Below are 21,322 nucleotides of genomic sequence, written 5' to 3'. Positions count from 1 at the left end.
TGCTATACTTGTCATCTAGTTGTGAGAGTTACATCTTCTGCTAAGGAATAGGCATTTTATATAGTGGATATCTGAGAAACAGCATGATTGTATTTTAAGAAAAGCGAGTATTAGCATCACATTTCCCAAGCTTGTAGTTTACCTATGCTGTTGTAAACACCCTTATATTCCCCAGACATTTTTTCTTTTTTTCTGGGCAGGAGGGGTAGGAGAGATGTTGTTATAATGCAACTCTCTGTTTGCTGAAATTGTAGTCCATAAAGCACTAGCTCCCTAAAATAGGAGCCTAGCTCTCTAAAACTAGTGAAGATGGTTCACAGAATCTAGTAGATGCTGCCAGGAAACACGATTCTGCCCTGGGATGTGGAAATAAATCCCTTGATTTATTAACCTACCATTTAGGATTATGGCTGGCATGTAATCAAGCTAAGAAGTGCAAAGATTTTGAAATTGCCACCTGTTCAGTTTGCTTCCCTGCTCTTAATGCAGGGAACTCCAACATGGATTAAACCACATTTATAGGACAGCAGGTATTCTACATAATGCCACTTTTCCTGGCCAGGTTACCTGGATTTTTGAGTGAAAATCTGTTGCTATAAAACAACGGTGCAAAGTTAACATTCAGTTCAGCAAGCTCATTGGTCTATGACCATAAGAATAAAGGAATTTTTTGAGGTTGTTTTCAGAAGCAGAGTTGCATAACAGATGCCAGTAGTGCTGTGATTGAGTGAACTCCTCCAGTTCAAATTTTGCCTTACCCCTCTGGTTATCCCAGTTGGCAATGATAAAAGCCTAAGTTCCATGTGTCTGTGGTTCCTGGCATTTTACAAGGTTACTTTAGTTACCTGGTTGATCAGTTGGTTTATATTTGCCACTTCATACATAAAGGACAGTTTTATGTTACCAATACTGGTAATGCCAAGCTTATGTGTAATTGCAAAGTTTTTAAAACACATTTCCTGACTCGGGATGAACATATCTTTTTACAGCAATCTTTAAAGCTCGGAAAGTTAACTTTTGGCTGGGATCAAACTGTCAAGAAAAGCTTTAGTTTGAAAAGGTTCTCTTCACTGTCCCCCATGAAAGATCCTCCAAAGTCCTAGCCGTGCTGCATGTGCTTGTGGCATTCCACATTCTGTACAGCCTTTTAATTCTCAATTTAGAAGTGCCAAACATAGAGTAGTGAAGCTTGATGAGTCTCTAGCTAGATGCATTATTTGGCTCACGGCCTGAGTTGCTTAGTTACGCTGACCTCCCAAATATTCAAGAATCTTAAACTTGAAAAAAACAACTAAAGCAGGGGTTGGCAAAGTTTTTGTGGCTTGGGCCGGTTCACGGTCCCACAGACGCCACAGTGGGCCGGAGTGTGCGCGCGTGCGCAAACACTATTTCCAGCGCTCCTTCCAGCGTGAAGGTGTGTGCAGCTTCCCATTGGCTGCAGGAGCTTCCTGCAGCCAATGGGAAGCTGGCCAGCGTCGCGGAAGGCGGTCCCCACTCTGCTCTGCGCCAGTTTAGTGTGGTACATGGGAGCCGACTTAGCAGGCGGTGGGGGTCCATGGGCCAGTTAAACGACCCCCTGGGCTGCTTGTGTCTATAAAAACATTTTAAACTTGGAGATAACTCATCAATAACAATAAAAAGGTAAAGGACCCCTGACAGTTAAGTCCAGTCACAGACGACACTGGGGTTGCGGCGCTCATCTCGCTTTACAGGCCGAGGGAGCCGGCATTTGTCCGCTGACAGCTTTTCTGGGTCATGTGGCCAGCATGACTAAGCCGCTTCTGGCGCAACACTGAAACCAGAGCAGCGCACAGAAACACCATTTACCTTTCCGCTGGAGCGGTACCTATTTATCTACTTGCAGTTTTTGGTGTGCTTTTGAACTGCTAGGTGGGCAGGAGCAGGGACCGAGCAACGGGAGCTCACCCCGTTGCAGGGATTCGAACCGCCGACCTTCCAATCGGCAAGCCCAAGAGGCTCAGTGGTTTAGACCACAGCGCCACCCGCGTCCCATCAGTAACAATACACAAATACAAATACACAACACTGCTGTAATCATACTATTTCACATCATTGGGCTTTTAGAGCTGTGTGTGCACTTAGAATCGGGAATTCTATAGAATTATCATCACTCGGGATGAAACTGAGATTCAGTTCTCAGTGTGCCCACTGGGGTAAAGTTTACTTTTGAAAATACCTGCATCAACACTTGCAGTTTTTATTTATTTGTGACCTGTGCTTCATTGTAAGGTCCCACCAATTTAAAAACCACAATACTAACTGTTTAAAACAAATACAGCGTGGCTCCTAAGAACATATAACTCAAATGTCAGCAGCTTCACGTTGGAATTCCTTTGCTTTGAGCACAGCTACAATAAGGCCCTGATCCACTTCCCTTCAGAGACAATGGATCTGGGAGGAAGAACAGCCCTCTAACCCACAACAGTAACTTCACACCCTCCAGGAGAGACCCATGAATGCAAACGAATTGTAGCTTAAAGCAGCAAATAATCCATTTGGGGGCGCGGGTAGGGAGAGGACCCTACAGTACAAGGCACGTGGAGAAAAAGCAAGGTTGCTTCCTCGCTTCCAAAGCAGATTCCCCTTCGGAGCAGTTCCTCCCTCCTCCCTAAAGGGGGCGCTGCAACGGAGTGTCCCGCTGGGCAACTCTATGGCCCTACCCCGGAAGCGAAAGCCGGCTAAGGCAGGAAGTGGAGCTGGGAGTCGTGGACGGCGTGACATTCAGCGGCGGGGACTGGGAGCCTGTGCGCTGCGCGTCATGTTGCGGTGCCGGAGGATCGTGGGCTCCGCGTTGCCTCGGCGACAGGTACTGAGGACGGCGAAGGGGGCTGAGCAACCCCATGCAGGGTTTCGGTGGGACAGGAGAACGAGAAGCCTCGTTGCCTGGGCAGGATCCCCAATGGGGACGGTCCTCGAAATTTTGCTTTTTTAAAAAATAGAGTTGAATGGCAGACAGAAAACCTGCAGGTGAAGCTTGTGGAGGGCGGATCCTCACCGTACATTTAAAAACACATGGCTTCATTTCTGGCAACAGTATTTTCACACACACATCCTAACAGAACTGCAATTTCCAGGGTCCTTAGCAAACCCAGGATTCTCGGGGGTGCGACCCACGCACATTTAATATATAGTGTCCCTGCAGCATTAGGGGAAATCCTCCTTGGTATTCCGCCTGCCTCTTTGTTCGTTCCTTACATTTATATTGGCTACCCATCAGTAAAGATTCCTTGGGGTAACTTGCAATAAAGTTGCATTTGGAAGATAACATCGGTGTTAGAATCGACAGTAAACTATAAAAGATGAGGTGGGGGAAACCAACCACTTCTTTACAGCAGAGGAAACTGCTGCTGAGATAATGCAACCCAGGATAGACAAATGAAAGTCCTTCTTCACACAGCAGATAGTTAAATTATGGAGTTTGCTCCCACAGGATGTGGTGATGGCCATTAACCAGGACGGCTTTCAAAGAGGATTAGACAACTTCATGGAGGATAAGGCTAGCCATGGCTACTAGCCATGGTGGCTGTGCTCTGCCTTCAGCATGTTCTACCTTCACTGCCAGAGGCTGTATGCCTCTGGATACCAGTTGCTGGGAGTCACGACTGAAGAGAGCGCTCCTGCACTCCAGGTTCTGCTTGTGGATTTCCCATAGGCATCTGATTGGCTGCTGTAAGAACAGGGTGTTGGATTAGATGGGCCTTTGGCCTGATCCAGCAGGGCTTTTCTTGCATTCTTAATATAGGGCTTACAGGAGTAAGTCCTGTTGAATTCAATGTTTGATTTGACCTAAGATTTTGAATTTGATCGGGCTTCCTCTCAGCCCAGGTAAGTGGTCTTAGGATTGCAGCCTTATTAAACTTCCTCAACCCATATTGAACACTTCTTTCAGTGCCGGATTTACATATAAGCTAAGCAAGCTATAGCTTAGGGCCCCACTCTCTTGGGGGCCCCTAAAAATTTAAAGGGGAAAAAACTGGATGTACATTTCCAAAATATAAGATAAAAAACAAATAAAACCTACATACAGAAACAGGGGCAAATGGCTTTAGATACCTATTAGGTCCATAAATTACCATATAGCATATATTCAACACAAAAAACAGCTACAATTTGTTGCTGACAAAGGACAGCTGGACATATAAAGGGCCCCATTACCTTCAGTAGTTTATGGCCTCATCAAACCTAAATCCGGTCCTGACTTCTTTACATTAAACTAAATTATTGCATCTTGTATGGGTGAAGGATGTTAGCTACTTGCATAGCACTCTGTTAACGAATCTTGGAAGTCTTGACTTCAGAATACTCTAATCCCAGTTCTTGTAGAAAATAAACATTTTGTTCTAGTTATAAATCTTGGGAGTATCATACATATTCAGCCCAGAATACTATAACTTTAAAAATATTAAAACTCAGGATATTGTGTCAGTTTCTATAAGGGTTGGAAGTTAAACATAAACACATGTTTTAACAATTAGAACACTACTAGAATAGTAGCTAGAAAGTTATTACTATTTTAATTGATATTGTTAGGTGGACACAAGGGAGTACAAATATAGACTAAATAGATACTGTAGCTATTAATTTTGTCACTGCAGGAAGTAAAACAGGTGACACTGGAAAGTATGGTATTTAAGAAAGATAATTGAGGGAGAGACAAAGGAGGCTGGTCCCTCAACAAAGATGGTGGAGTAGCCCTGCTCCTCTCTTGCTCCGCAACTTGGTGGAATATCACCTTCCAAACGGAATGATCCTACCTCCTTCTGTGCGCTGTTCTGGGAGTTCTCTCAATCCCCCAAAACCAATTTCAGGGGGCAAAGTGGGGAATCCCTTTTGTAGAAGTAACACCATCTGTTAAATGAATCCTAGCAATAATACTGACAGGTTTTCTGTACTGTACTTACTGTTGTCTTGTGTATTGTAATCTGTTGCAATAACATTCCACCCCGTTTTTGTATTTCAGCTGTTTTTTAATAGCTGCAGATGGTGCTCTTCAGGAATTATTCCCAATGAAAAGATCCGCAACATAGGAATTTCTGCACACATTGACTCTGGAAAGACTACGTTAACTGAGCGCATTCTTTTCTACACAGGAAGGATAGCACAAATGCACGAGGTACTTCCGAATGTGATCAGAGAGGAGGGGGACTCTCCAGAGCAGAATAAGCAAAGAGGAGATTTGGAGGGAGCACGGGGTTGCAGAGGTGAAGAAGGGAAGGGAAAACCCTGTTATGCAAGTGGAAGTCTACTTGTGTGATGTTTTATTTGACCTTAAATTTTGATCTGTCAGTTAGGCAATAAAGCATCTCGGAGCAGATCCTTGCCTTGTACAAGAGGACACAGGTGTACATGCAGAAATGCACTGACTTGCAGAAATACTGATATGCTTTCTTTCACCTTAGGTAAAAGGGAAAGATGGAGTTGGTGCTGTCATGGATTCAATGGAGTTGGAACGACAACGGGGGATCACTATTCAATCTGCAGCAACTTTTACCATGTGGAAAGACACCAACATTAATATAATTGACACCCCAGGTAATAGTCATGTAGGGTACTAAATATGTTTCTAGCACTTGTATGCCTGGCATGATAAACATACCCAAGTGTTAAGAGTGTATAATTTTTACCGATAGCCAAAATGACATCTGCTTTGTAAATTGCTTTCTAAGGCTGAAGGCCTAAGCTCTACTCCCTTCCCACTGGGCTTTTTGGCGCACCATCACAGGTGCAGCACAGCCACTCAGTGGCCACAGAGGAAGTGGGGCAGGGCAGTTGGGCCTGATCTCTGTGCCATTTCCAGGTTGGCTCAGTGATGGTGGCCTTTGTCAGTGCCTGATGGCAGTAAGACCTAACTCAGGTCTCGCCCTTAAACACCCTGTTGTTTTGACAGCATGTTTGATGGCTGGCGGGAGGCTGATTCAACTGGCAGAGGTGAGAGAAGAGAAATGTCTTCTTAACCCAACACCACCATCCCCTACAGCCCAGTGTAAAGGGGATTTAGATAGCTTTGCTTTCACCTGTTCAGTAAATGCTGCCTGAAATTCTGTTGTGTAAGCTACTTCAAAACAAATGTATGAAATGAAACTTAGAACTAGTCCTATTACTACTGACTTGTAAAATCCCTAATCTTGATAGCCTGGTTGTGTTGGACATAGTGCATAGTCCTTAGGGCATAACATAGCCTTCCCCAACCTGATGCCCTCTGTATGTTTTTGACTGCAACCCCCACCAGGCCCAGACAGCAGGAAAGAGAACCAAATGCAGCAGCAATTCTCAGCTAGTTGGAAGCCTTAACATTCCTGGATCTTTTTACTTCCCTTTCAGGACACGTTGATTTCACTATAGAGGTAGAGAGATCACTGAGAGTTCTTGATGGAGCCGTCCTGGTGCTGTGTGCTGTTGGAGGGGTTCAGTGCCAGACAATGACGGTGAATAGGCAGATGAAGCGGTATAATGTCCCATTTTTGTCCTTCATCAACAAACTGGATCGAACGGGTGCAAGTCCAGACAGAGCCGTCCAACAACTTAGGTATGAACATCTCAGTTCGAATTCCTCCCCCCGCCCCCTGCCCATATCAGAGAGGAAGATGGAAAATCTTTCTAGAAACACTGTCAAAAGATGTGTGTCTTCAGTGTATTGTTCTGGGCTGCCATGCTTCTTAAAGGTTAGGTGGGTAACGTGGTCAACATTGAGTTTCACATATGAAATGGGCTGAAGGATCCTTGCTAACTGAATTCTTTAATAGCTTACATCAGCTTTCCCCACCCTGGTGACCTCCAAATCTTTTGTGGAAGGACCTCCCCAGGGAGTTTCTGCTGGTGCCTTTAGTATACAGCTTTAGGCATCAGGCAAAAACATTCCTCTTCAGCCAGGCCTTTGACTGATTAACGTCCAATACCCTTTTACATGTGTTGGTGGTGGTAATCGGTTTGCTTTTGTTCTTATTTTTATTATGTGTTTTGTGTTATCTTGTACTTTTATGCTACCCTGAGATCTACAGATGAAGGGCAGTATACAGATTTAATAAATCATCATCATCTTTTGGATTATAATTCCCCCCAGCCTCAGGCAGGACTGCCAGTGGTCAGGGATGATGGGAGTTAAGGTCCAAAACATTTGGAGGGTACCAGATTGGGAAAGGCTGGCTTAGATGTACAAAGTGGGTACCAGACCTCTCTCTCCCCCCCCCCCGAACCTTTGCCCTTCCACCTTACTCATACTAGAGACTTAGACCTTTGATGTTGTTCCTTGTATGACATTTTATTTTCTGGCCCAGCGTGGGTTGTGGTGTCCCCATATACAAGCAGAATCCTGCTACCACCAGAAGGTAGTCTGTCCAAAAAGGTGCATTCTAAATCTTGAGATGATTTGTCTGAAAAGTTCTGTTATGGCAACTGGCCTTCCTTACCTTTTGATCTAGAGCCTTATCAGGGCCTCCCCTTCAGATCTTCATGGGCAGATGGACTTGTATGTGGAGAAGCAGTTCTTTAGAGCTGGAAATGCTATCTTAAGAGAATTTTATTTGTTTTTAACTTCCAGATCCAAGTTGAACCACAATGCTGCCTTTATTCAGATACCTATGGGTTTGGAGGGAAATTTCAGAGGGATCATTGATCTCATTGAAGAAAAAGCTATATACTTTGACGGTGACTTTGGGTAAGGGTTCTGAGCAGTTTGAAACATGGAGGCATTTTACATCTGATCATGCTTTGGGAGTAGTGTGTTGTTGTTTTATATTTTAGTGTTTTGGTTAATGAGGAAGAATTAGTTTTGATCAGTATAGCCATAACACACCTGATCTCGTAACTATAACACAATCCTCCCCACCATGCCTCTCTATTCAAATTTTCTTGGCTGCTTTTAACCATAAATGAAGGTGATGTTGGCACCATAGCTAATGCAGCCTGGGGTTCCTATCTTAACAGAGGTTGAAGCAAGTTAGTAAACCCTGTTTTATTAAGGAATCCTTGTTTGCTGTAACCATGGTTCAGCTTGTGCAGGGCTATGGCTGTTGGGGCTTTTTAGGTGATTATGTTTGGCTGTGGATTTGCAAATGACCCTTGGGTCGTATTCATTATGTGTGAATTCTGTGAAAGGGGAAAGGTGATAATTGCATGGCAGGCAGGCAATTAAATATGCTTTGCTCTTATTGTGGGAGAGTTTAGCCATGTAATCACCATCTTGCCTTGGGTGGACAAAATCCATATAATAAAAGTTAACTCCAGGCTGGCTTTTGAATCTCTGGTATGTGAAAATACTCCGGGATCCTGCACTTTTGCAGGAAGCTGCAGTGAGAGATTTACAGTTCATTCCTTAACATGTCTATTGAGAAGAAAGTGGGGCTTACTCTCTGGTAAAGCAAGTGAAGCCTTTCAGCTTTAATATTGGTTCTTTTGAGTGGAAAAAGATTTCATTGGCCATTTTGTCTTCACATTTGTTTGCTCATAAGGCAAAGTGACATTTTCATAGGGGAATGAGAATTGAATAGGAATTGAAATATAAATATGATCATATTCATACCCTCAAACAGCAGTTGCTCAACTGGAGCTATAACTTTGCTCTATCCAGCATGGGTTTTAAAAATTTAAATGTATCTGTGATTCCTTCTGCGTAAGATGGCTAAGTGAGCCTCTTTCTAGGAGAACAGTGTTTGTCACAGGAACAACTCATCCAAGAGTGTCATATTTATATGGATCTTTGTGTACACCTGAAATTATTGTGTACTCATCACGACAGAGCATTAAGAGGAAAATGTCCATTATTTGAAAAAACACCCAGCAATCTTGGTTTTATTGTATCCTTATGATGTCAATCCTGGTTTACACCCCACAATTTTAAAGGCACATAGGATTATAGCCTTTGTGAATATTATTAGACGGAAGGTACAAGACGTCCAGTTTTAAATCAAATGTGTATTATTGCTAGCAGAGCTTTGTCGCTAGATTTGCAGGTGTAAAAAGAACTGAAAATGTGTCACTCATGAAAGCGGAATAAATTGATAGTTGTGGTTCTCACTGAAGCCCACAAGAGCATGCGAGATTTCTAAAATTTCTAGTTGGTTGGCTTCTGATGGTCTGCTTGTTTTCTCTGCTTCTGTAGCCAAACGGTTAAATATGACGACATTCCCCCTGAGTTCAGAGCAGAGTCTACCGATCGCCGCCAGGAACTGGTTGAATGTGTTGCAAACTTAGATGAACAGATTGGTGAGCTTTTTCTTGAAGAGAAAATCCCAACAGTGACTGACTTGAAGGTAAAGGGACTTCAGTTCTCCCCATTGCCCCAAGGATTGCCCCAAGTCCTTTGATGTATGCATTTGCTGTATAGTGTTTTGCATATGTAAAAGCAAACATGGTGGGGCACTCTCATGGGAATTAATCAAGGGTAAGTTCCTTAAACTAGTCATGGCCGGTGGTCCGACAACATCTGGAGGGCTGCAGGTTCCCCACGCTTCCCTTGGACTAATACTGGTTACATGTCCTATAGTCACAAACTCCTTAATGCTATCTGAAAATAATAGCAACACCTAGCTTTTATAGAGAGAGCTTTGAACGTTCAGTGTGTCTTTTTACATACATACATACATACATACATACATACATACATCTCAGTAGAACCATGCATGCCATCTTGATCTGCTTGGGAAAAAATGGGATATAAATGTAATTAGTTAATTATATATTTAAAACAACCCTAAAAGGTAGTCCAAAAAAATTAGCCTTCCATATTGCCGATTGAAATAAGAGAGAATGGCTTACCCAAGACCGTTTAATAGAACTGTAGAGTTGGAAGGGACCCCAAGACTCATCGTCCAACCCCCTGCAATGCAGGAATCTCAGCTAAAGCATCCATGACAGATGGCCATCCAACCTCTGCTTTGAAAAACCTCCAAGGAAGGAGAGTCCACCACCTCTCGTGGGAGACCGTTCCACTGTCAAACAGCTCTTACTGTCAGAAAGTTCTTCCTGATGGTTAGTCGGAATCTCCTTTCTTGTAACTTGAATCCAGCACCCAGCACAGGGAGGAAGAAGAAAGTCCACCCACTTGGTCGGAGAAGGAAGCTAAGGTGCTGGCAAGCCAGAAAGCACAACCTGCGATACACCAGCAGGTCAAAACGCCATCATGATCTGGCCCTCAAACTGGTTCTGGACGTTGTATTGAGACATCACCCAGGCCCAATTCTTAGGGACCCATATACAGTGGTGCCTCGCAAGACGAAAAGAATCCATTCTGTGAGTCTCTTCGTCTAGCGGTTTTTTCGTCTTGCGAAGCAAGCCCATTAGCGGATTAGTGGATTAGCGCTATTAGCGGTTTAGCGGCTATTAAAGGCTATTAAAGGCTTAAGGGATTAGCGGATTAGCTGCTAAAAGGCTATTAGCAGCTTAGTGCCTTAGAAAAAGGGGGTAGGGAGCGAAAAAAACTCCCCAGGAATCGCAAGACATTTTCGTCTTGCGAAGCAAGCCCTTAGCAAATTCGTCCTGCGAAGCACCTCCAAAACGGAAAACCCTTTCATCTAGCGGGTTTTCCGTCTTGCGAGGCATTCGTCTTGCGGGGCACCACTGTACTTTTAAGATAAGGAGTCAGTAACACACTGCCTTCTTCGCTGGCTTGGCATCCGGGGGCCTTCAGGTGCTGCCCCTGTTCTGATGGGTAGAGCATTGATGTTTGAACTTCTGCCCTTCAATTGCTTAGATTGGATAACTTAGATGGTCTGTTTTGGCTTCATCCATCTGTCGATATCTATCAGTCTGTCTCTGTATCCCACCTTTTCTTCAGGGAGCTGAAGATGGCATGCATGATTCCCAGCCCCCTCTGTTTTATCCTCAGAACAATCTTGTGAGGTACGTTAGGGTGAGACACAGAAGTTGGCCCATGGTCACCCAGTGATCTCCATGGATGAGTAGGGATTTGTCCAACAACTGTACCACATTGGATCTCTCTAGATGTGTACTATAACTCGCTCTCTCTATATATATATTTACAATTGTGAAATATAACTTTATAATAACTGTTGCATATTAGAATATGCAGTATTTGCAGTAAAAGCATAAAACGTACTTGCAGTGTTCTGAAAGAGTGAAATATAAAGTCTTTACATAAAAATCTATCCTACAATTTAGTTGGACTATAATTTTAAATGAATTAGGTAGGATTCATGGTTACGATTTTGTAAAAAAAAAAAAAAGATAGCAAAGCTGTGATGACCCTGCTTGTTTGGTTGGTTTGTTTGCTTTTAATGGGATAATTATATTGCCACTCTCATTCAGAGACAGCTTTGTGTGTTGGGACATCACATTTTGTTGCCTTTAGAAGCTAAACGAGTGAGCTGGGCTTTCAGTGTCTGCAATATCTTTGTTATGACGCTTTGCTGCTATCCAGGGAAGTGGCAGGTTTTCAGTGCCAGGCATTAATAGCAACAGATGCCTGGAGGGGAGAATAGCTGGCAGAAGGAGGCCAGCTGTTTGGTGTGATAGACAAAGTTGTGACAGATCTTAGAGGTCACCTGTGATTTCTCCCTCTTCTCCTTATAAATATAAATGCAGTATTTGTACCTGCGTACCAATATTTGTTTCTAGGCAGAGCCTAATGCGCTCTGTGATCTGTATATTCTGACACAAGGGTTTACTTGCAGGTAGAAATCCTTCGCAGCATTTCAACACCCCCATCCTCTTGTGTCTAAATTGATGTGCAGTTGGTGTAAGGAGACACTGTTTCACCGTAGCTGAACCCTCTTGGGCAAGGACTGGATTTGGCTAGAAGACTTGATGAGCATGGAATATAGAGCTTTGAATGTGGAAATAAATCTCCCGTTACCCTTGTTAGCCTTTGATGACTTTGCGGTCTGGAGAATTGCTGCATGGTGGTTGTTATGCAATGGTTTCCCTCTGTATTCCAGGCTCTTACAAAATGCTTAAGAGGAAGAAGCCCGTTTTAAGCACAGCGGAGTGATCAGGTTGCTCCCAAGAGTCAAAATACACTGTAGGAATATTAATTTCGAAACCTCTACCCTAGTTACAGCTTTTGATGTTGTCCATTAACCAAACAGTCCAAGGGACATTCAAATAATCTGGATATCTGTGTCCGTGCCGTCATTTGAAAATTCAACGGAGAGATTTGTAACCTCATATGCTTTTATTCAGAAAAAGTACCAAAATTCAATTGCATTTACTTCCAATTGTTCACAGGATTGCACCCTTGGACTCTTTTCATCCTCTTTTAGAAACTCCGTACTCCAGTCAAATGTGTGTCTCTTGACCTGTGCTGAAAATAAAAAGAGTAAAAAAGATTGGGTCGTCTAGAGCGCCTTCTGATCCTAGGCATGCTTTTGCCTCTTTACCCAGCATGAAATTAACTTAATGCTGGTGTTGCCCATCTAGCTTGGATGGCTTTTTAAAAGGATTAGACAAATGTGTGGAAGCTCTAGCTGTCGTTCCTTCTAACAGTGGTGGCTGAGGGACTATTAATTTGGAAGCAAAGCAGAGTTGCCCAAAATAAGTTAGCAGTTTCTATAAACACGGAGGACTTCCTAGGACTGCAAACGTACACACATTTGCGAATTGAAAGAAGGAAGGGTGTTTTTTAAAAACCTGAAGAAACCAGCGAGCACCCGTGAACTTCCAAGCTGTAAGGAATGTGGAGATGTCACTTGGGGCAGGGGAGAGGAGGAAACTGTGAAGTGGTACAGTCTACTAGATATAGATATAGCAAGTACCCTAAAAGGGAATATTAGGGTTGAGGGCAATTGTGCTGTGAGCTCAGAGGCTTCGCTTCCTGCATATTACTGGGGCATTGCATGAGGAAACTCCCCAGAACCCTACCTGCAATGCTATATTGCAAGTATTTGGGGCTGACATTCTCAAACCTAATGCTGGGGTGCTGCCTTATACCAAGTCTATTATCCAACTACAGTGGTGCCTTGCAAGACGAAATTAATTCGTTCCACGAGTTTTTTCGTTCTACGAGTTTTTTCGTCTTGCGAAGCACCACTGCATTTAAACACTAACAACGGCGGGGAGGGGTGGGGAGAAGCAGGACAGCTGCCGCAGCCGGTACCTCAGACTCACCCACGCGTTGTGGCCACCGTGCGACGCGGCTGCTGGAAGGCGGCAGAGCTCAGGAGCGCGACTCCAGGGAGAGAGAGGCGCTGGCGGCAACAGCTCTCTGAGGGGAGCGGGCAGCGGCGCGAGGCACCAACCGTCAGCGGGAAGGTGGGAGGGAGCCGGAGGAGCGGGGAAGCGAGCGTGCGTGCAGTGCGCGTCAACATGACACGAGAGACAGGGCCGTTTCGTCTAGCGAAGCAAGCCCTTAGGGAAATCCGTCTTGCGAAGCACCTCAGAAAACGAAAAACTCTTTCGTCTTGCGAGTTTTTCGTCTTCCGAGGCATTCGTCTTGCAGGGTACCACTGTATCTCAGTGTTATCTGTTCTGACTGGTGTTAGCTCTCCGTGATATTTCACCTCAGCTGCGTTTAGCACAGCGGGGAAAAGGCTCATGTGCGAAAGAGAAAAGGTTGCTTTTTCTTTCCCCCCTCCCCTTTCTGACAGCCCCCCCCCCCCAAAGAAAGCATGAACAGGACTACAAGGCTCCTTTTGTAGCCTGGTTGGAGTCTTCAAGAGAAATATTCCTCTTACAGAGTTGGGTATACATAGCAACATTTTTAAAAGCATTTCCTTGGACATGTAAGCATGCTGCTATGGGCACAGCCACACCACACATTTAAATGATAACAATTTACTGTAGTCTGTTGAGGGCGCAGAGAGTTGTTAAGATTCCCCTATTCATCTTTTAGAGCTGCAGTTCCCAGAGTTCCCTTGGAAGAGAGATTGATTGTTAAGCCACTCTGTGAACTGTCCCTCTCCGCCCCTTTAACCAACTCCAGCTTCCAGAATTTTTGGGTTGAAGCCATGACTGTCTAAAGTGTTCTCATAGTGCTTTAAAGGTGTGATGGTCAAAGTAGTCGATTCGTTCTGTGGCTCTGCATCTAAGATGAAAAAAACATCATCTTAAAATCATTTGTCATATGGGTGGCAAAAACAGTTTTCTGGTTCAAAGCAGCCTTGTCTCCCCCTGCCTTCCTTCTCCCAGAGCTAATTAATTACAAATTACTTAATGGCTGTGGAAAGGCCAAGAGGCAGGTTTGTTTGTGCTAATTTGTCCCCAGTGATGGATTTCTAGCCTGTGGCAGGCAGCCAAGTTCTGGTTTAAAATAATTTTTCATGGAAAACGCATTGGGTTCTTCTTGCGTGCTCCTTAGGCATCATGGACTTAAATAAACATCTCGTTTGCTGACAGCAAAACATTACTCCTGAGGTTGAAACCCTGACTGGTGTGCCACAGCTGCTGAAGTCAGGGTACAAAAGTCATCTGCAGAAATAAAGGGGGGGCAGGAAAGGCAAGAAGGGAGTTGCAGTTTCTGTGAATAGAACATAGATATTTCCAGTCAAGATTAGTCAGGGTGCTAATCTTGTCTCCTGTCTGCGATATGCCATATTCTATTTGCAGGGAGAGGAAGGAAGATCAGGTACTTTGAGGGCTTAAACTTGGTACTTCAGACACTAAGGGATCTGGCCTGCCAAGGTAATGTGGAGCCAAAGTCCTCATCCAACCTAGAAGGGAATAGGGATATACAGGTCTGGCCTCTCCAGTCCGACAGATGGTATCAAACCTTTAGGTTTGCCAGGCCTGGTCTCAGTCACAGGAGTTTGGCTCTTGGCCCTTTCCTAGCTTGAGCCGCTGATCTTGGAGGCCCTGAGCACAGGTCTAGAGACAAATACATCTGGTGGCAGGTCCAGGCTGGGCCCCGACAAGAATGGGCAGGGCTGCAGCCGAAACGACAGCTGCTGCACCATTACAGATATACACAGAGTTTTGTCCCCTGTCACAACACAGGGATGTCAACCAAACTATCCCAGGTTGATAGGATCATAGAACTGTAGAGCTGGAAGGGACCACGAGGGTCATAAAGTCCACCTCCCTGCAATGGAGGAATTTTTTGCTCAATGTGGGGCTCAAACCTGTTAGCGTTGTTCCAATTGTAGCCACTGCAATGCAAGCTTGGCCTTGGCTTTTCTTCCAACTTGTTAAACCCCAACAAATCCTGGTTTCTACTTGGCAGCAGCTTTGTGCTTATGCGTACTTTTTCTTTCTTTTCCCTTTTGGCATTTGCTTTCTGTTGCATCTACAGTGGTGCCCCGCAAGACGAATGCCTCGCAAGATGGAAAACCCGCTAGACGAAAGGGTTTTCCGTTTTGGAGGTGCTTCGCAGGACGAATTTGCTATGGGCTTGCTTTGCAAGACGAAAATGCCTTGCGATTCCTGGGGTTTTTTTCCCACTCCCCACCCCCTTTTTTTAAGGCACTAAACTGCTAATAGCCTTTTAGCAGCTAATCCGCTAATCCCTTAAGCCTTTAATAGCCGCTAATAGCCGCTAAACCGCTAATAGCGCTAATCCGCTAATGGGCTTGCTTCGCAAGACGAAAAAACTGCTAGACAAAGAGACTCACAGAACGGATTCTTTTCGTCTTGCGAGGCACCACTGTAGTAGGTTAATCCTGGACACTATGACATTTGCACTCAATTGCAAGTGTGATGATTACACTAAGGGCTTGTTTTCTGTGTGAATTTTGGCCACCTCCTGAGATACGTAAAGAAAGCAAACCTTTCAGGGAAGCCTCTTTCTTCGGTTTAAAAACTGAGCTGGTGTCCTGTTTTAAAGCTTCTTTCCACAGTTGAAAAAGTCCCCCTTTGTATCGTGTAGTCACAAACATTTCTTTTCTTATAATTCTTTTCATTTGGTGGGGAACAGAAAGCATGATGCTTTGTATTCTTGTATGCCAAGTGCCTTTAAGAACCCAGCTGTTAACGCTGTGAATGTTCTGTTTCTCCCAAGCTTGCAATCAGAAGGACAACACTCAGCAAATCCTTCACACCTGTGCTGGTAGGAAGTGCTCTGAAGAACAAAGGTGTGCAGCCTCTGTTGGATGCTGTTCTGGAATACCTCCCAAACCCATCCGAAGTCCAGAACTACGCGATTTCCAACCAGGAGTAAGTACAGAAAGTGGAGGAAAACAGATCTGGTTTCCATAGGCCTTATTTTTTTCTAAATTGGAGGAAAAATTCATATTTATTTATAATGTGGCCACTAAGTACCCTGTGCTACGGTTGAAGATGAAAGGCAGCGATTTTGTAAGTTACTTTGTCTGAGGCATGCTTTTGTCTCCTAAGCTGGTGGGTACACCTGTTTGGCCTGTAGGTGGCAGAAACATCAAAAGCTGTAGGTCTTTTCTTGTTCTCATCCCCAGTGATTAATCAGGCATCTTTTAAAAAAGAAAGAACAGAAGGTGTTATAATAGAGGCATTGTTGCTTGTGATGTGGATGCTCATTCCACTGTTGTCTCTAGTAAACGAACTTTTCTGGCTTTTGTAGTCCTTTAAAACCCTGGAAACTTCGTTTGATTAGAGGTGACACTAGACAAAAGAAAAGGGCATGTGTCTATTAAAACTACTTTCAGCTCTCTCTTTTTATTATTATCATTATTATTATTTAAAAAACCCTTTTGGCTGCCTCTACAGAATCTAATACTGCAAGATGCTTAGAGGCTGACTAAGATTTATTTATGTTTTGGGTGGAAAAAAAACCTTCAAAAATAGAGAGTAAGTATATGCAGCAAATGGGACGCGGGTGGCACTGTGGGTAAAAGCCTCAGCGCCTAGGGCTTGCTGATCGAAAGGTCGGCAGTTCGAATCCCCGCGGCGGGGTGCGCTCCCGTTGTTCGGTCCCAGCGCCTGCCAACCTAACAGTTCAAAAGCACCCCCGGGTGCAAGTAGATAAATAGGGCCCGCTTACTAGCGGGAAGGTAAACGGCGTTTCCGTGTGCGGCTCTGGCTCGCCAGAGCAGCGATGTCACGCTGGCCACGTGACCCGGAAGTGTCTCCGGACAGCGCTGGCCCCCGGCCTCTTGAGTGAGATGGGCGCACAACCCTAGAGTCTGTCAAGACTGGCCCGTACGGGCAGGGGTACCTTTACCTTTATATGCAGCAATTATAGGAAAGGAAAGGGAAATGACACTTGAAGATGGGAACGGAGTGACATAACAGAAAACCTATAGTACCATAAATAAATTAAAAGGAAAAACAGCGTCATTTACATTGTCATTCCATAGTGCAAAGACAAGGCCCATCTCTCAATAGGTTTCTTTTTTTCATTATTATGAATTGTGTTTCTCTCAGCTATAACATTAAGAGAGTTCACCAGATTTTCCTTATCTTGTTATGGGAACGTCTTTATTTTTCCATTTTTGTGAAATACACTTGTTTTGCTGTATGTCGGCGGTGCAGTAATCCACTGTAAATCAGTATTAATGACTTCAGAATGAAGTTATCTAAAGGAGAATTTTAGGATTTCTCGGGAGCTCATAGCCTGTACTTATCTGTATAATATTTGGGTGCTTTTGTCCAGAAATGCATCGGGATTTTTTACAACTCCAAAAGATAGGTATTAAATCTGCCTTAATTCACTTACACCTCCAGCAGTGCACGTTTCGGCTAAAAATCAAGCCTAAGAATTCTTAGGAAGGAATTTGGTGAGTTCAGATTCTACAGCAGACACCTTACCTGCGGCTCCTTGGACGTGCGGATTGGGCAAGACTCCTGCCCAATTCCCCAATGAGGTGACCTGAGAGCTGACCCTTTGGGCTTTACTTTCATGTACCAGTTACTTAAGGGACACGGGTGGCGCTGTGGGTAAAAGCCTCAGCGCCTAGGGCTTGCCGATCGAAAGGTCGGCGGTTCGAATCCCTGCGGCGGGGTGCGCTCCCGTTCGGTCCCAGCGCCTGCCAACCTAGCAGTTCGAAAGCACTCCCGGGTGCAAGTAGATAAATAGGGACTGCTTACTAGCGGGAAGGTAAACGGCGTTTCCGTGTGCTGCACTGGCTCGCCAGAGCAGTGATGTCATGCTGGCCATGTGACCTGGAAGTGTCTGCGGACAGCGCTGGCCCCCGGCCTCTTGAGTGAGATGGGCGCACAACCCTAGAGTCTGTCAAGACTGGCCCGTACGGGCAGGGGTACCTTTACCTTTACCTTTACCAGTTACTTGGAATCAGTTAGCCCATGTGGATATGGCTGTGCGGGTTGAAAATGTGTCTCCAATTCCCCCTGGGAGCAACAGGACCTGATGATATGCAGTCACTCTCAGGGAGATTGCATGGCGGGTGGGGAAGCTGCTGGATCCAGGGGGACAATCATCATCATCATCAAACCTTTCATTGGCATCACATACAAACATCCAAAACAAATCAATACAGAATTACCACTTCCCCAGTGGCACAAAACATTTGCTAAAAGAAAGGAGGCAGAGTCACAGGGGACAATAATAATTTGAACCTTACGCTCTTTCTGAGATCAATGACATATTTTTATGCCCATCGCTTCCAGGGGGAATTGCAGAACTCTTTAAATCCATGCAGCAGGAGTTAGCATACATTAGCTGCTCCAAGTAGCTAAAATCTGTAAAGGAAGGAAGGAGAGACAGCGCTTCATCCACCTCTTAAATTTTCCTTTGGGGAAAATTCATGTGGATTTTTAAGGGTTTTCCTTTAAAAACCTGCACGGAAACCAGGTAGGACTGATTTAACTGGTAAACACATACAAAAAGGACATAAACCCAACTAAGGCTGTTCTTAGTAATAATTCTACATCTGCCATTGGTCTTCAGAGCTTGTTAAGGCTGCTCACTAGACCGTCCTTCAGAACAGATCCCCATAACAAGAACAGGTTGAGAAGTACCATAGAAATATTGCATTTTAAACTTAACTTTTCTCTTCTTCAAGGGATTCCAAGGAAAAATCTATGATTTCGTTGAGCTCTGCCAGAGACGATTCCTTGCCTTTTTTGGGCCTGGCATTTAAACTTGAGGTAGGTCTCCTCCGACAAAACTTCCTAAGGACAACTGAGCTGAAACTTGTTGGGACAGGGCTGCTAGGGGCCGTTTGCTCTAGACCTCAGGATGTGTGTGTGCTGATACCCTCTGCTTCTCCTAAAGTTTTGTCTCCCTCGACTTACTGGCTGCTGTTTTCTGCCGCTTGCAGGCTGGGCGTTTTGGACAGCTCACCTACGTGCGCGTTTACCAGGGGATGCTGAAGAAAGGCGATTCCATCTACAATACCAGGACTGGGAAGAAGGTCCGGGTGCCAAGACTGGTCCGCATGCATGCAGACACGATGGAGGTGAATATCGAGGCAGAACCCAGTTTGTGAAGCATTTTATTCCACTTCGATCCCTTTCCATTCAGTGAAGAAGATGCAAACCAAGGCAGAGGTTCCCAAACAGTGACTCCTGGGCGAGTTTCAGTCAAGTGGTTCCTATCACGTCTGCATCAAATACTCATATTGATCTTTAAATTGTATTTGTTCTTTTATTTCTTATGTTGTATTCTGTCGTGCAACGATTCAGATTCTATGGGATGCAAAGTGCAATGCAAGAAAATGCAATACAAGAAATAAAAGAAGCAATAGAAATACATCTCCCAAGCATACCGCAGCAAGCACAGCATATTACTGTCGCTGCAACAAGTAGAATAGTCATCAAGTCATTCGCCAAGGCCACCTGCAGTTTTCAAGTGGTCCATGAGGAAAAAAGGCTTTGGGAACCACTTCGCTGCAGCATTCTTTGCATGCAATCTGGGCCAAAGAGAAGGCATTTCTAGTTAAAGGTGCTTCAGTTCCTTGCCTGTGCGGTGGGATTTTATCTGCAGATAAATGCTGCTCCTAAAATTTGTTTCCTCTCCAAAAACATCTATATGGTTTTCAGTTTATACGCTGCTCGACTGTACAGCGCAGTACTGTTGCCATCTCCTCCCTCAGTTTCGCCCTTGATCCTGAGGACACCTCTCTGTAGCTGCTTTCTCCCATGTGAATTGAGAAGAAGTATGAACAGCAGCATTTCATGCCTTATGTAGTGTAGGCAGACAGGATGCAGAAGATGGAGATACAGCTGTTGTTCAGTGTCATCAAGAGCCCTTTTAAAGTTTCTGTTCCCACTGGGGAGGAAGAGGTTAAAGAGCCCTTTGCCTGAGTCTCAGCCACCATGGGAGGGTGTAGCGAGAGCCCTTGCCAGCCAGCCTTCGCTGCTCCATTCAATACTTGGCCCTCTTTTGGAAAAACCAAACAGCTGCTGACCAAAGCTGCAAGCTCAGGAAGGCTTATATAGCAGGCACGTCCAACTTCCAAGAGACTGCAATCTACTCCCACTATCAATAAACTGGCAGTGTTCTACCCATTGGGTTGACCAGAGTTGTTGAACTTGTTTTGGGGAGGAATCACCAGAGTTGTTGAGCTTCTTGGGGTCTTGGGGGGAGGGTTCAGCAAAGTTGTCGAGCTTTTCTTTGGGGGGGGGCGATAGACCACAGACACCCCACAATCAACCGGTAGATCGCAATCGACCTGTTGGACATGCCTGTTATATAACAATTAACATTCTGCCATAACTGCTCCCCTGTTTTATCCACCCCTTGCCCTCAGAACCCCTTCTCTTGGCAAAACGAAAAAATTGAAACATTCCCATGATGTTATAAAATGTCTGCCTGGGGAATCCAAGTCAATTCCTTTGACCCAGTTAGCTTTTAAGCACCACGGCCCTATAAAAACAGCTGGAAGTGGAAGCTAGCATGGCTGCCCACTGATCTTTCAACAGTAAGGCCAAAATGGGCCATTCTTCAATTATTCTTAAGGGCTAAATTTGTCTCCAAGTTCATCTCAGTACAGTCTCAAAAGTTACCTTTCAAGCTGATAGTAAAGACGCTTTTCGTGAAATGGCTTTTGTCATATTGGCAATCAGTCGCCCCATCCTCTCTGGGAGCAGCTCATTCCTGATCCTAGTATTGCACTCTTCCTCATCATTCTTTGGTTACTACTGTCTTGACATGTTGGCTAATCTAGCAGAAAAAATGTGATTATCTAACTCCTGACAGGTAGCTTTACCAGTCAGCGTGAATCAGACTTTGCTGCTTAGCAGTGAGTTTTCAGGATCAGCGTGGCACGATCCCATTTTACTGCCCCAGACAACAAATGGGCAGGGGCATTGTACACTAATTGCAGCTTTGGGGCTGTCTTCAAGCGAAGCCCTACATAGTGTACATTGCAGTAGTCCAGTCGGGAGCTTATCAGAAACTTAGACTATGGTAGCTATGGCTGTAATTTGTCAGCCAGCTGGAACAAGGGCATAGGTACTCCTTGCCACTGAAACACTGAGAGCCTCTATTGGCAGCTTGGAATCTAGGAGAACCCTGTTATAATCAGGGATAGACTTATGC

The 21,322-nt window shown here is 44.6% G+C and overlaps 1 protein-coding gene across 2 annotated transcripts in view; it reads left to right on the top strand.

Moving 5' to 3' along the window:
- Nucleotides 1–2,707: 2,707 nt before the first annotated feature.
- The window catches only part of GFM1 (G elongation factor mitochondrial 1), a 35,501-nt gene continuing 16,886 nt past the window's right edge, over nucleotides 2,708–21,322 (top strand). For both annotated transcript variants that reach the window (XM_083442760.1, XM_083442759.1), the window contains exons 1-9: nucleotides 2,708–2,827; nucleotides 4,982–5,134; nucleotides 5,421–5,553; nucleotides 6,343–6,547; nucleotides 7,559–7,675; nucleotides 9,119–9,269; nucleotides 15,905–16,059; nucleotides 18,843–18,927; nucleotides 19,101–19,238. In XM_083442760.1, the coding sequence (XP_083298886.1) occupies nucleotides 2,780–2,827; nucleotides 4,982–5,134; nucleotides 5,421–5,553; nucleotides 6,343–6,547; nucleotides 7,559–7,675; nucleotides 9,119–9,269; nucleotides 15,905–16,059; nucleotides 18,843–18,927; nucleotides 19,101–19,238 (1,185 nt within the window). In that variant the 5' untranslated portion in view covers nucleotides 2,708–2,779. The remainder of the gene's footprint in view (nucleotides 2,828–4,981; nucleotides 5,135–5,420; nucleotides 5,554–6,342; nucleotides 6,548–7,558; nucleotides 7,676–9,118; nucleotides 9,270–15,904; nucleotides 16,060–18,842; nucleotides 18,928–19,100; nucleotides 19,239–21,322) is intronic.

The sequence above is a fragment of the Podarcis tiliguerta genome, assembly GCF_965153285.1.
Source record: "Podarcis tiliguerta genome assembly, chromosome: 5".
Taxonomy (NCBI): domain Eukaryota; kingdom Metazoa; phylum Chordata; class Lepidosauria; order Squamata; family Lacertidae; genus Podarcis; species Podarcis tiliguerta.
This window is presented reverse-complemented; position numbering and strand designations above follow the sequence as displayed.